Source organism: Balaenoptera physalus, assembly GCF_965194825.1.
Source record: "Balaenoptera physalus genome assembly, chromosome: 7".
NCBI lineage: Eukaryota > Metazoa > Chordata > Mammalia > Artiodactyla > Balaenopteridae > Balaenoptera > Balaenoptera physalus.
In genome coordinates, this window is record NC_138886.1 from 55986215 (window position 1) to 56002402 (window position 16188).

At 38.0% G+C, this 16188-nt stretch overlaps 1 protein-coding gene across 5 annotated transcripts in view; it reads left to right on the forward strand.

Annotated features, from left to right (window-relative positions):
* The first annotated feature begins 1127 nt into the window (after positions 1 to 1127).
* RIC1 (RIC1 homolog, RAB6A GEF complex partner 1) overlaps positions 1128 to 16188 on the forward strand; it is a 139568-nt gene continuing 124507 nt past the window's right edge. For 2 of the 5 annotated variants that reach the window (XM_082470827.1, XM_082470828.1), the window contains exon 1: positions 1135 to 1945. In XM_082470827.1, the coding sequence (XP_082326953.1) occupies positions 1802 to 1945 (144 nt within the window). In that variant the 5' untranslated portion in view covers positions 1135 to 1801. Of the gene's footprint in view, positions 1946 to 16188 lie in introns of all 5 variants that reach the window. The other 3 variants (XM_082470833.1, XM_082470829.1, XM_082470832.1) reach the window with 3 other exon arrangements.

Consider the following 16188-nt stretch of genomic DNA (forward strand, 5'->3'; position numbering starts at 1 on the left):
CCACTGTTATTCTTCTACAATTTTATATTGGCAAGTCAAGAAACCACTCTGGGCCTCTTTATTTGTGTAATGGTACAGTTCAGCTGGATCACGGTTTCATCCAAAGTTTCCTTTGACAAATACTTTGAGTTTACTATTCTTACTACGTTCCAGGCTGCTTTGCTGTTTGTCAGAAAAAAAACACCAGGAAGCAGACACGGTCTGACCACAAGAGGCTGGTGAGCGGTGAGACAATTTCAACTTTGAGGAATCCTGGGTTCTTTGATCGCCTTCTGGGGAATGCACTGAATGTTTAGGAAGATTATGGAAAGTTACATATTTTGTTATGAATACCAGCTACAATACTACATCTGATACGGATTAAGTTACTTTGTTTCCTCTTTTGCTGTTTATCTTGCTACTTTTTCATGTGAGTTAACATTTTTTTTAAAACCTGGGCTAACTTAAAAATCCTTTAATTTAAAAAGTAATAGAAACACGTGGAAAAATTCAGACTGTACAGAAAAGTAGATAATGAGAAGCAAGTCTTTTAATCCAGATACATGAAATACCCCCCCCTTCCCCTACTCCACATTCCCTCGCCACTCCTGCCATCCTATTCAGAGGTAATCACAGAGTCAACACTTAAGAAAACCCTCTTATCGTTAAGGCGATCCCTGGGTCCAAAAAGTTAAACATTGAACTACAGAATCTCTAAAGTCTGTTCCAGCTCTAAAATTAAATCTTATACCCTACTGAGAGTGCAAATGAGAAAGCCTCGCCTTGTTTAACATTATGGTTGGTAAAGGGACAGAAAAATGCAAACTGAATTCAAAAACACACTACATTTAGAATTCCTGAAGGACAGAGAACAGGATTCAGGCACTTTCACGGTGGTTTATTTACGAATTGAAATAAAGGCCCCCTCTAGGGTGTAAACTCCATGAGGGCAGGAACTTCACCACCAGGTTTCACAGCAGACCTTGTCACACAAGAAAGGCTCACTGGGCGAGGGACAAGACAACCCAGGACAGAGACTACGGCCCAGAAGCCAGGACCGGAACTAGAGCAGGGAGCGTCACGTGACTCGCCCTCCTCCGCAATTCCCCCCACCCCCACCCCCGCTCGTCGATGCAGCTCCGGGACCGCCTCCACCAGAGGCCGCACCAATCCGCGAGGGAAGTCAAATTTGGCTAGGCCAGGCAAGGGGCGGCTCCAGCTTGTAGTCGCCTTGTAGCTGCGTTTCGCTGGCTCGGCCCACTTGTCGCCGAGTCTCAGGCGGTGGTCCCGCCTTCCAGCCCTGACTACACGCTCTACATTTCAAGTGGGAGGTACAGAGGAGCAAGAGCGGGGCAAAGGCGCATGCGTGTTGAAGTGAAGCCCAAGGCGAAGTTTCAGAAAGCAGAGGGAGGGGGAGAGGAGAAGTCTCCAGTACGCGCGCGCGCGCAGCAACCCTCCCTGCCAGACACACGCGGCGCGGCGTGGTGACGCCAGGTCGGCCCGAGGAAGGGGCGGGGCCGGGGCGGGCCTTTCCAGCTTTTCCAGCTTCTCCAGCTCCTCCCGCCCCCTGCCGGTCCCGACTCTCCTTCCCCCTCCCTCCCCCACACTGGGCCCCGTCTGCGCGGGGGTGCCTTCGTCGCTTAGCTTCGCGTCGGCCCGGCCCGGCCCGGCCAACGGGCAAATGCCCTGAGCTGCCACCGCCGCCGCCGCCGACTCGGCCGGTGGCGGTGTGGGAGACGGGCGTCCGGCCCCGGGCCCCTGAGTGTGACGGACGGGGCCGGGGGCCGCCGGGCGCCGCGGCGTCGGCGGCTCCGCGCGGACCATGTATTTCCTGAGCGGCTGGCCCAAGAGGCTGCTCTGCCCTCTGGGGAGCCCGGCCGAGGCGCCTTTTCACGTTCAGTCCGACCCCCAGAGGACTTTCTTCGCCGTGCTGGCCCCGGCCCGCCTCAGCATCTGGTACAGCCGAGTAAGTAGAGCCGCCCGCCGTCTCTCGCCTCTCCCTCCCCGGCGTCCCGGCATCGTCTCGCCCCCAACTTCCACCCAGAGTCTGGGACCCCTGCCCCTTCGCGCCGGACCCACTCGTCTTCGCCGTCGGCGTCCTTGTTCCACCTACTCGGCCGCACGAACCCCCGGGTCCTAACACGTTCTCTGGCCAGGGCTCCAGGGTGGATGTCGTCGCTGCTGCCCCAAATCCCAGCGCCTCCCTGCGTTGGACCGACGGCCGCGCACAGTGCGGACCCCACGCGCTCCCTTGGCAGAGCCCAGACTTTCCCTCCTCTCCCTTCCCCCATTCGCTGAGGAACAAATTTGTTTAAACTTTCCGCAATTAGGAATCTGGCCGCTGTATTGTTCCTAGCCCTTCCTTGCCCTAAAGGCCATTGTTTTGAAGTTAGGGAAAGCCTGTTGGGCTTTACCCAGTGTCAGACTTTACATGCTGTGATAACTTATTTCTAGCAACTACAGCCAGAGTTATTTTTTACTAAAGTTCTGATAATCCAACTCCTCGCCTCACCCCAACATCTCCTTTCCACTTTCAGGCCAGTTCTTTTTTCTGCTGCTCTTGCACTCTTCTGTAGAGAATTGTAGGGGGTTAGTAGGAGCGGAAGTAGAGCTCAAATCTGTTCGCGCTGCTCCTGGTATTCACACCTGGAAGTAATAAAATTTGGGAAGAGCGTGAACCGGTGTTCTGTTTTTGCTTTTTCTGAATCTTGCTTTTTTATTTCTTGTATCTAATTATTGAGTAGATAACTTCAAAAATAAGTGGTGGATAGGATACTCCTTATTTTCCGTGACGGTTCTGTTTATAAAAGCAACAAAACAGAGTATAAAAAAATGCCCCCCCCCAAAGGCAGTACTAATCGATGTCAGAGTAAAGTTGTTCTCTTTTCAAAGCTAATTTTACCAAGTGGAAATAGGTCGTGACCCTAGCTTTGTTAGATCTGTGTGAAATACTGGCTTTAGTTAAATTAGTTAAAACTGTTACATCTGTGTATCTGACCATTTGAATGCCTGTAAGGCCCTCGACTACCCTCACACACAGCCCTGGTGAAAGTGATGATGAGATTTAGATATTTCTGGTATCTCTTTTATATGACTATCATAGTTAGTGTTTAAATCAGACTATTTGCCATTAAGTTTTAGCTGATTTAATTTTTAAATATATATCAGAACAAAATAGGCTGTTATAAAACAACAGTGTGACTCTTCTGTCTGGTGCTTGATTGCATTTTTTGAATGTATGTATTGCATATCATTTGGTTCTTAAATGAGATACTAATTCATTTACATCGTGTATGCCAATTGAATAATATTTTATTTGGTTATATATAACTATTATACTTAAAGCATATAAAGAAAAAAATAATTAGAACTTGAATTTTATTTTTATTTTTATTTTTTTAAATTTATTTATTTATTTTTGGCTGTGTTGGGTCTTCGTCTCTGTGCGAGGGCCCTCTCCAGTTGCGGCAAGCGGGGGCCACCCTTCATCGCGGTGCACGGGCCCCTCACCATCGCGGCCCCTCCCGTTGCGGAGCACAGGCTCCAGACGCACAGGCTCAGTAGTTGTGGCTCGCGGGCCCAGCTGCTCCGCGGCATGTGGGATCCTCCCAGCCCAGGGCCCGAACCCGTGTCGCCTGCATTAGCAGGCAGACTCTCAACCACTGCGCCACCAGGGAAGCCCAGAACTTGAATTTTAAATTGCCTTCTGAATTTAGTACATAATTTCACTCTAATTTAACAAATTGTTTGTAAAGCCTAAAATTTAACTTTCCTTATCTCTATAAAAGGCAGACCTAACTTAATTTTAGACGGAACTAAACTTAATTTGAAGGAGGAATAGACCAGAAGCCTGTAGGCTACTATTCCTCTGTAGAAGAAACAAAAATGTGCCTTGACTTTCTTAGGGATATTGTGAATATTAAGAATATCAGGGTTTTTTGCTTTTGGACTTAGATACTAAATAAATCAAAGGCAGTCCTGGAATGTAAAACTACTCATACTCCTTTCCTTCAGATTCCCACCGTGCACACCGATAGCTACTTCCTACCGAAGTGCTGGGGCCACTACCATTAAGATCCACTGTGCAAAAAGTTAGTTTTTACGGAATCTGTGGGTTCAGAAGTATGTGAAATGATATGCAGGAATACCTTAGAGAAGGCTCCATGGTACTGTAGGTTTACGAATGGTTAACTTTGATCTCTGGCATCACTGTCACTTTAAAGATCAAGTATTGGACCAGATGAATTTAAGGTCTTTAACTGGGTGAATGGGGGAACAGGTGCCAGACCCCAGTTTTTATTTTGATTTTTAAATTTCTAAACTTAAATTTATTTTAACTTACATAATTTAAGTCAACAGACTTCTTTTAGAAGTGAAAACACCTCTAGCTAAATTGAGTAGCTATCAGTTATTTCTATATAATTTAGAGTGAATTGGTTTAAAATGTTTGCGTGAGAACATGAAAGCTTTGATTTTGGAGACATTGTATATGCAAGTAATTTTACAGAATAAAGTGAATTTTGAAGATCTAAAGAAGGGTTTTATGGAGTTTGAGGTCTTAAAAGCAGCTTGAGGGCATTTAGAGACAGGGAGAAACATGCTCAAAGAGATGAGAGGATATAACACGATTTGCTTACTTGAAATTTTGTTAGGGCTCTCTTAGTAAGTTAAACTCACTTAGGAGGAATGCATTTTTAAAAAGAAAAAACTATCCTTGTGGGAGGATCGCGCATTTGATAGTCTAGCTGTTTTTTTAAAAATTAATTAATTTATTTTTGTGTCTTTGTTGCTGCCCCTGGGCTTTCTCTAGTTGCGGCCCGCGGGGGCTAGTCTTCCTTGTGGTGCGCGGGCTTCTCATTGCGGTGGCTTCTCTTGTTGCAGAGCACGGGCTCTAGGCACTCAGGCTTAAGTAGTTGCAGCATGCGGGCCCAGTAGTTGTGGCTCACGGGCTCTAGAGCGCAGGCTCAGTAGTTGCGGCGCATGGGCTTAGTTGCTCCGCTGCATGTGGGATCTTCCCAGACCAGGGATCGAACCTGTGTCCCCTGCATTGGCAGGCGGATTCTTAACCACTGAGCCACGGGGGTAGCCCTAGCTGTTTTGTTTTGCTTTTTAATGTCTAAAAGAATTGCTGTCTGGAAAATGTTGATTAGACATGAGACAATGGAAACATTAAAATAAAATCTCTAAGGATAACTTGTGTACATTTTATGGGTCTTCTAATGAGCTTATATGTATCAATACCTCATATAGCTACTATTATAAACTCTAAGTAGCTATTTGGAATCCCAGTGTTATAGAATCATATCTCTTCAAAATTCTTTCCTGACTCCAAGTTTGAGAAATGTAGTATAGTGTTTTTCAGATGTGTTAATAAACAAAAGAGTTTCTGTAGATGCTCATTTTGCTTTTTGATTTCATTTTTAGTGTGAAGATGTGACTTGTTTTCATTGTAACATGTTGATGTAAATTGCTTTCTCTACTTTGTGATTCTACTTAGGAGTTTTAAAAACTACTTGAGCTTACAACAGGGATCATCCATACATTTTGGAACCCAAAAAAGGGGACTCAAAAAAGGTTTGGTATGTATGTTAGATTGGGGTGCTAGAAGTGGGACTTACTTGATGGAGCAGTTGATGATGTATTTCTGCCGAGGGTATTGTAAAAGGACTAGTTTCAGCTTTGAGGATGAAGCTGCTGTTTAAAGCACAATATGATTTATGATTGACATGGGTGTTGTGTGAGATGAATTGTGTTTTGTATTGTATCAGAGAGCCTAGAATTATTCCTTTAATATACTGCTTAACTGTGAGTACAAAAAGTCTACAAGTGTGAACCACAAAATGATACCTTAGAATGCTCTAATTCTAAATTAGTCTTATCTCAGTTTTCAGGTCATTGATTATTTCAAATATATGAACACCTCCTGTGAAAAAGGTAGTATAAATAGGCAGTATATGAAAGGGATTAAGGGGTACATTGTATGAAAAAAACATTCTATCCAAAGATATTAGTGTGTTAATATAAATGAAAATTTTGTGAGTTATCACTACTAATAAAAAGCTGAAATAGATAATTACTGGCCTTATGAAATAAATTGTCTTTGAGTAACCCTGAATAGAAACTTATCCTCTTGTTGCTGTATACTAATAATGGAAAACAATGAGATAGATGTTCAAAGAATCAGGTGTATGGTTAACTGTGTGACCTTAGGAAGGTAACTTAATTTGTATTGTACCTATATTTTTCCAGCTCTCCTGTTTCTCACCTTTTCAACCCTATTCTGTTAATGCCTCCAAAGAGCCTTCCTTATAAACTCACTGGTTGGAAGTCATTTAGGGTTCACTGTTGGTTAAAGAATGAAGTTCAGACTCCTTAGTTTGATACCAGAGACACTCCCCTCTTGGAATGCTCTCTTGCCCCATCTCTGCCTATCAGAATATTATTCAAACTTTAGCTACTGTTGAAATCCTGCTCTGTGAGTCATTCTTTATTTACTGTAATTAGAAGTGTTCTTTTTTTTGATGAACTACTGTTTGTACTGTAGTTTTGCACACGTGCTTTATTTATCCAACTAGATTGTAAGTTTCTGGAGTGCAGAAGTGGTCTTATTTATTTATTTAATTGAAGTGTAATTGAGTTACAACATTGTGTTATTTTAGAAGTGATCTTATTTTGTATCATCCATAATGCTTTGCACAAAGCACATGCTTAATACGTATTTAAAATAAATTAATGAATTTAGGATATCTGTCCTATGCGTAGCACAGAATTTTTTCAAGTTTTAATAATTGGAAGATTTTTAAATGTTGACATGTAACTTAAAAAAATGTAATACTAAGTTACAACTTAAAATCAGAAAAATTTGATTAGAGAGGGTTATATAAGTGAAGGTGAGTTAAATACTTTTTTATTACACACAGTCCAAATTGTATTAGAAAAGTGGTACATGTTATTCACAATAGCCAAGATGTGGAAGTAACCTAAGTATCTGTCAATGGATGAATGGATAAAGGAGATGTGGTACATACACACAGTGGAATATTATTCAGCCATGAGAAAGACGGACATCTTAAACCATTTGCGGCGACATGGCAGGACCTTGAGGGCATTATGCTAAGTGGAATAAGTCAAGAGACAATTCATGTATGATATCATTTACATATATGGAATCTGAAAAAGCTGAATGCATAGAAACATTCTAGAATGGTGGGTACGAGGGGCTGGGGAGGGTGGAAAAGGGGAGATGTTGGTCCAAGAGCATAGACTTCCAGCTGTAAGATGAGTAAATTCATGTACAGCATGGTGATTATAGTTGATAATACTGTATTATATACTTGAAACTTGCTTAGATGAGAGTAGATTTTCAATGTGTTCACTACAAAAAAGAAATGGTAATTATGTGACATGATGCAAGTGTTAGCTAAGACTATGGTGGTAATCATTTTGCAATATATAAGTATATCAAATCAACATGTACATCTTAAACTTATACAGTGTTATATGTCAGTCATAGCTCATTAAAGTTGGGGGAAAAAGTGGTACATGATAAAGGGTCCTTCTTTAATTATTAGATAATCTGCTGTTTGCCAAAACTTAAACTACTATGCAGTATTACAGCTAGTTGAACTCCTGGTTCCTAGTATGTGTTTATATTGATGTGATCTATGGAAAAAGAAGGTCACACACACAGAAGAAGCAGAATAAGAACATTAAAGACATTTTGCTTATCTTCAGGTGCTTGTGAATTATCGAAGTGATCCATTTTATTGTCAACATTCATTCTGAGTTTACTGTGGACTGTGTGCTTTACAACATGGGAATCAAAGTTTCCTGAATTTAGGTTCTTAACATACCTCACTCATGATTTTTGCCCTGTCCTTATAGTACCTGTCCAATCTAACTTTTAGATTTGAAGTTCTCTTTCAAAATAAATTAATTTATATCTTTATTACAAATGGAAAACTAGCACCACTTGTATGAATAGAGGGTTACTGCATGAGGGAATACAATGAAGAGAATGTTATGAAAATCTAGTTTCCTGCCAAAGGCTCTTACCTTTTTCTTTAAAACGGCAGTTTGCAGATTACATGAGAGGTGTTTAGAAGTAAACTAGCCCCTCATGCAGATTTCCTCACCTAAATCAAAAGGATTGAAGAATTGAAAAAATTTATTTTCTCACGTATGATTAAATATTTAATACAGTGTTTATGTTACCTAAAATAGTATAGAAAGTATTGCCTTAAAGCATTCCATTTACTGCTAAATAAAGCATTTATTATGCAGTTTATCAGGTTAGAAAAAATAAATTTACAATTTAAGCATTTTAAAATGTTCTAGAATTCAGACTTGCCACAGAGTGAGACAATTGCTTAATTTTCTTCTTTTTTTTTTTAAATTGACCAGCAAACATCAGTTGTTTGAGATCAAGGTATCTTACTTTTAAGTTCATTATAATTGCTTTGCTTTGAGTTGCTATCACAAACCTGTCTCCCTAAGTGATTGCCTTATTTCAGTCATAAATCATACCTAAATTTACATATGAAATTTTGGATATTATTGTAAATATACAGTAGAATTTGCTGTGGTTTAATTTTCAAACGCTTTATTGAGGTGTATAAAATACATCTATTGTAAGTGTACAGTGATTTTTAGTAAATGAATAGCGTTGTGCAATCATCATTACAGTCTAGTTTTAGAACATTGATAGCAACCTCAAAAGTATTATGCCCATTTGTGGTCAACCTCTGCTCCCACTCCAGCCCCAGGAAATCATTGGCTGGCTTTTTGTCCCTTTGGATTTGGCAGTACTCCTTTTTATTGCTGAATATTATTCCATTATATGGATATACCATATATTTTTTTAGTCCATTCACCAGTTGATGGGTAGTTCGATTGTTTCTAATTTCAGACCATTATGAATAATGCTACTGTAGACATCTGTGTGTACTTTTTTGTGTGAGAGATTATATATTATCATTTCTCTTGGGGAGATACCTAAGAATGGAAGTGCTAGGTCGTATGGTAAGTTTGTGTTTAGCTTTTTAGGAAACTGCCAAAATGTTCAAAGTAGCTGTCACATTTTACATCCGCACCAGCAGTGTATGAAGGTTTCTGTTTCTCCACATCCTGTTAACACTTGTTGTTGACAAGCTTCTGTCAGTCTTCTTTATTATAGCCATTTAGTGGGTTTGTAGTGGTAATCTCATTGTGGCTTTAATTTGTATATTCCTAATGACTAAACATGTTTAACATCTTTTCATGTGTTTATTAGACATTTGTATACCTTATTTGGTGAAATATCTATTCAAATCCTTTGCCCCCCCCTTTTTTTAAATTGGAGTGTTTGTCCCATTGAGTTGTAAGAGTTCTTTATATATTCTAGATAAAAATTCTCTATCAGATATATGACTTGCATATATTTTATCAGTCTTAGATTTGTCTTTTCGGTTTCTTTATGTGACCTTTTGAAGAACAAAAGTTTAGTTTTGATGAAGTCTGGATTATCATTTCTTTCTTTTATGAATCATGCTTTTTGTGTTTTATCTAAGGAACCTTTGGCTGGTCCAAGGTCACAGACATGTTCTGTATTTTCTTTTGTAAGTTTTATCATCTGAACTCTTATACATAGGTCTGTCACATGTTTTGAGTTGATTTTTATGCATGGTTTGAGGTAAAGGTCTAAGTTCAGTTTCTTTTTTACATATAGATCCAGTTGTTTTAGCATTATTTGTTGGAAAGACTTTTCACTATTGAATTGCATTGGCATCTTTGTCAAAAATCAGTTGACCATAAATGTAAGGGTTTATTTCTGTATTTTCTATTCTATTCCGTTAATCAATATGTCTGTCATCAGGCAGACATCACACTATAGCTTTTATGGCAAGGTGGTGAAAGTCCTACTTTTTGTTTTCAAAATTATTTTGCTATTCTAGATCCTTTGCATTTCTATATCAATTTTTAAGATCATCTTGTCAATTTCTACCAAAAAAGAAAAAAGAAGAAAGAAAAACCTTGCTGGGATTTTCAGGAAATGGCACTAAATCAGACACTCATAAACATGAGTGTTTCTCCATTTATTTAGTTTGTAAAAAGTTTCTCTTGTTAATTGGCTATACTCCAATATAAAATAAAAAAAACAGTTTCTGTTGGCAGTATTTTTTCGTTTTCAGTGTACAGGTCTCTCACTTTTGTTAAACTTATTTCTAAGTATCTTATTTATCTTTTATGATGCTGTTTTGAATGTAATTTCATTTTCAGATTGTTACTGGTATATATAGATGTAAAATTGATTTTTGTATATTAATCTGCAGCCTTGCCAAAGCTTGTTTACTTCAGTAGTTTTTTTTGTAGTTAGAACTAATAAATTCAGCAAAGTTACAGGACATAAAATCAAGATGCAAAATTCAGTTGCATTTTTATACAAAAACAATGAGCATCCAGAAATGAAATTAAGAAAAAAGTTCCATTTACAGTAACATCAAAAAGAATAAAATACAGGGTGTGGGGGGAGTTTGGGATTAACATATACACACTACTATGTATAAAATAGATGAAAAACAAGGATCTACTCTGTAGCAAAGGGAACTATATTCAATGTCTTGTAATAACCTATAATGGAAAAGAATCTGAAAAAAAATGTGTGTGTGTATCTGATATAACTGAGTCACTTTTCTGTATACCTGAAGCTAACACAGCATTGTCAATTAACTAAAAACGGTTAATTAAAAAAATGGTTGTTGGGAAAAAAGTAAAATACTTAGGATTAAACTTAACTAAGGAGGCGGAAGACATAGGCTAACAACTACAAAACATTGCTGAAAGAAAGAAGATGCAAATAAGTGGAAAGACATCTCATCTTTACGGGTTGGAAGACAATATTGTTAAGATGCCAGTAGTACCCAAAGCAGTCTACAGATTCAGTGCAATCCCAACAGTGTTTTTTTGCAGAAATATGAAAATCACTCTAAAATTGATACGGAATCACAAGGGACTCCCCACATCAGTCTAGTTAAAATTTTATCAATTTTTTAGATCTTTACAGAGAACCAGCGTTTGGTTTTACTGATCTTAGTCTGTTAATTTTCTGTTTTCTATTTTATTGATTTCTGCAGTGAATTTTCTTAAAAAATTATTTTTTTCAGCTTGCTTTGGGTTTAATTTGTATAAAGCAAATTAAAAGTAAAGTAAATTTTGCTAGGTTGAAAACAGGTTATTAATTAGAGTCATTTCTTTTTTTAAAATAGGCATTTTAAGCTCTAAGTTTTCTTCTAAGTACTGTATTAGCTGTATTCCATAACTTCTTTCTTTTTTTTGAGCAGTTTCAGGTTTACAGTAAAATTGAGAGGAAGGTACATAGATTTCCCATATCCCCCCCCTTTACACATGCACAGCCTCCCCCATTATCAACATCAGTCATCAGAATGGTACATTTTTTTTTAAACCAAGGATAAACCTACATTGACACATCGTACTTACCCAAAGTTCATAGTTTACCTAAGAGTTTACTCTTTGTATGTGTGTTCAGTGTGGTTGGACAGATGTCTGATGACACATATCCATCGTAATATCATAGAGTATTTTTCCTGCCTAAAAATTCTCTGTGTTCTGCGCATTCATCGCCTGCCCCACCGTAACTTTGATACGTTACAATTTTGTTTTTATTTAGTTCAGTTTTAAAAATTTAACCAATTTCTTTGAATCATGGATTATTTAGAAGTGTTATGGTTTAATTTCTAAATATTTGAGGATTTCCCAAATTCTTTCTGTTATTGATTTCTAGCATAATTCCATTGTGGTTGGGGAATATATATTTTGGGTTATTTTATTCTTTTAAGGTTATTAACACTTGTTTTATGGGTTAACATATGGTTTGTGTAAGTGAATGTTCAGTATGCACTTGTAAAGAATGTGTTCTGCTGTTGGCAGAGTGTTCTCTAAATATTAGGTTAAATTGGTTGACATGGTTGTTAAGTGTTCTGTAGCCTTGCTAATGTTAAGTCTAGTTCTATCAGTTATTGAAAGTGAAGATTGAAGGCTCCAACTCTGTTGTTGAATTGCCGGTTTCTTCTTTGAGTTCTGTCAGTTTTTGCTTCATGTGTTTTTGGGCTGTGTTGTTAGATTTGTATACATTTATAATTGTTTTATCTTCCCTTTGTATAAACTGATTTATCATTATGAAATTCCCTCTCTCTACTAATGTTCCCTTTCTTGAAGTGTATTTTGTTTTGCCTTAACATTGCCACTACAGTTCTCTTAATATTACCACTTGTGTGACATATCTTTTTCCACCCTTTTACTTTCAAACTGCTTATGTCTTTCAGTCTCAGCTGTGTTTTGTATAGATATCATATACTTAGATCTTGCTTTTTTGCTGTTGTTTCAAAAATCCAGTCTGATAATTCCTGCGTTTTGATTGGAGTGTTTAGTCCGTTCACATATAATGTGATTACTGATGTGGTTGGATTTACATTAGCTATTTTGTTATTTCTTTTCTACACCTCACATGTTTTTTGTTTACCCGTTATTCCTTTAATTGCTTTGATTTCTTAATCATACTTTTTGAGTTATTTTATTAATGGTTGCTCTAGCAATTAAAAAATGAATCTTATTACAGTATACTTCAAGTTAATACTGAATTAATTCCAGTAAAATATAGCAAATTTTTCATCCTTTCTTTTTACTTTTATGTTTCTAAAGTGATGAAATGTACATAAAATTTACTGTTTTGATAATTTTTAAATATACAGTTTTGTGACGTTAAGTGCATTCACATTTGTGCAACCATCACCACCATCCATTTTCAGGACCTTTTTCATCTTCCCGTATTGAAACTCCCTTCCTGGTAAACAGTAACTCCCCATTTCCCCCTCCTCCCAGCCCCTGACAACCACTATTTTACTTTCTTTCCTTATGAATTTCACTAGTGTGGAAACACAATATTTGACCTTAAGTGATAGACTTAATTCACTTAGAATGTCTTCAGGGTTCTTCCATGTTATAGCATGTACCAAAATTTGCTTAAGGCTGAATAATATTTCATTGTAGGTGTGTATTATAGTTTGTTTATCCATTTATATGTTGATGTACACTTGGGTTGCATCCACTCTTTGGGTTGCTTTCACTTACTGTGAATAGTCCTGCTGTGAACATTAGTGTGCAAATATCTGTTTGCGTCCCTACTTTTGATTCTTTTGTGTATATACCCCGAAGTGGAATCGCTGGATCATATGGTAGTTCTGTGTTTAATTTTTTGAGAAACTGCTTTTTCTTTTTTTGATTGCCATACTGTTTTTCACAGTAGCTGCACCATTTTACATTCCCATCAGCAATATACAGGGGTTTCGATTTTCCCGCATCTGTGCCAACACTTTCTCTTTTTTGTTTGTTTTTTGATTATAGCCATCCTGAAATGTGCAAAGTGGTATCTCATTGTGTTTCTTTTTAAACATTTTTATTGGAGTATAATTGCTTTACAATGTTGTGTTGCTGCTGTATAATTAAGTGAATCAGCTATATGCATATGTATATCCTTATATCCCCTCCCTCTTGCATCTCCATCCCACCCTCCTTATCCCACTCCTCTAAGTGGTTGCAAGGCACCCAGCTGATCTCCCTGTTCCAAGCAGCTGCTTCCCACTAGCTGTCTGTTTTACATTTGGTAGTGTATATATGTCAGTGTTACTCTCTCACTTCGTCCCAGCTTACCCTTCCCTCTCCCCGTGTCCTCAAGTCCATTCTCCACGTCTTTGTCTTTATTCCTGTCCTACACCTAGGTTCATCAGAACCATTTTTTTTTTAGATTCTATATACATGTGTTAGCATACAGTATTTGTTTTTCTTTTTCTGATTTACTTCACTCTGTATGACAGACTCTAGGTCCATCCACCTCACTACAAATAACTCAATTTCGTTTCTTTTTATGGCTGAGTAATATTCCATTGTATATATGCACCACATCTTCTTTATCCATTCATCTGTTGATGGACACTTAGGTTGCTTCCAAGTCCTGGTTATTGTAAATAGTGCTGCTATGAACATTGTGGTACATGACTCTTCTTGAATTATGGTTTTCTCAGGGTATATGCCCAGTAGTGGGATTGCTAGGTCGTATGGTAGTTCTATTTTTAGTTTTTTAAGGAATCTCCATACTGTTCTCCATAGTGGCTGTATCAATTTCCATTCCCACCAACAGTGCAAGAGGGTTCCCTTTTCTCCACATCCTCTCGAGCATTTATTGTTTGTAGATTTTTTGATGATGGCCATTCTGACCTGTGTGAGGTGATACCTCATTGTAATTTTGATTCGCATTTCTCTAATGATTAGTGATGTTGAGCATCTTTTCATGTGTTTGTTGGCAATCTGTATATCTTCTTTGGAGAAATGTCTGTTTAGGTCTTCTGCCCATTTTTGGATTGGGTTGTTTGTTTTTTTGATACTGAGCTGATGAGCTGCTTGTATATTTTGGAGATTAATCCTTTGTCAGTTGCTTGGTTTGCAAATATTCTCTCCCATTCTGAGGGTTGTCTTTTCGTCTTGTTTATGGTTTCTTTTGCTGGGCAAAAGCTTTTAAGTTTCATTAGGTCCCATTTGTTTATTTTTGTTTTTATTTCCATTTCTCTAGGAGGTGGGTCAAAAAGGATCTTCCTGTGATTGATGTCATAGAGTGTTCTGCCTGTGTTTTCCTCTAAGAGTTTTAGAGTGTCTGGCCTTACACTTAGGTCTTTAACCCATTTTGAGGTTATTTTTGTGTATGGTGTTGGGAAGAGTTCTAGTTTCATTCTTTTACATGTAGCTGTCCAGTTTTCCCAGCACCACTTATTGAAGAGGCTGTCTTTTCTCCATTGTATACTCTTGCCTCCTTTATCAAAGGTGACCATATGTGTGTGGGTTTATCTTTGGGCTTTCTAACATGTTCCATTGATCTATATTTGTGTTTTTGTGTCAGTACCATACTGTCTTCATTACTGTAGGTTTGTAGTATAGTCTGAAGTCCGGGAGGCTGATTCCTCCAGCTCCGTTTTTCTTTCTCAAGATTGCTTTGGCTGTTCGGGGTCTTTTGTGTTTCCGTACAAATTGTTAAATATTTTGTTCTAGTTTTGTGAAAAATGCCATTGGTAGTTTGATAGGGATTGCATTGAATCTGTAGATTGCTTTGGTTAGTATAGTCATTTTTACAATGTTGATTCTTCCAATCCAAGAACATGGTGTATCTATTCATCTGTTTTTATTGTCTTTAATGTCTTTCATCAGTGTTATAGTTTTTTCCATACACGTTTTTGGTTTCCTTAGGTAGCTTTATTCTTAAGTATTTTATTCTTTCTGTTGTAGTGGTATATGGGAGTGTTTCCTTAATTTCTCTTTCAAATTTTTCATTGTTAGTGTATAGGAATGCAAGAGATTTCTGTGCATTAATTTGGTATCCTGCTACTCTACCAAATTCATTGATTAGCTCTAGTAGTTTTCTGGTAGCATCTTTAGGATTCTCTGTAGTATCATGTCATCTGCAAACAGTGGCTGTTTTACTTCTTTTCCGATTTTATTGGATTTCTTTTATTTCTTTTTCTTCTCTGATTGCCGTGGCTAAACTTCCAAAACTATGTTGAATAATAGTGGTGAGAGTGGGCAACCTTGTGTTGTTCCTGATCTTAGAGGAAATGGTTTCAGTTTTTCACCATTGAGAAGGATGTTGGCTGTGGGTTTGTCATATATGGCCTTTATTATGTTGAGATAGGTTCCCTCTGTGCCTACTTTGTGGAGAGTTTTTATCATAAATGGGTTTTGAATTTTGTCAAAAGCTTTTTCAGCATCTATTGAGATGATCATATGGTTTTTATCCTTCAGTTTGTTAATAAGGTGTATCACATTGATTGATTTGTGTATATTGAAGAATCCTTGCATGCCTGAGATAAACCCCACTTGATCATGGTGTATGATCCTTTTAATGTGTTGTTGGATTTTGTTTGCTAGTATTTTGTTGAGGGTTTTTGCATCTATGTTCATCAGTGATACCGGCCTGTAGTTTTCTTTTTTTGTGACATCTTTGTCTGGTTTTGGTATCAGGGTGATGGTGGCCTCATAGAATGAGTTTGGGAGTGTTCTTCCCTCTGCTATATTTTGGAAGAGTTTGAGAAGGATAGGTGTTAGCTCTTCTCTAAATGTTTGATAGAATTCACCTGTGAAGCTGTCTGGTCCTGGGCTTTTGTTTGTTGG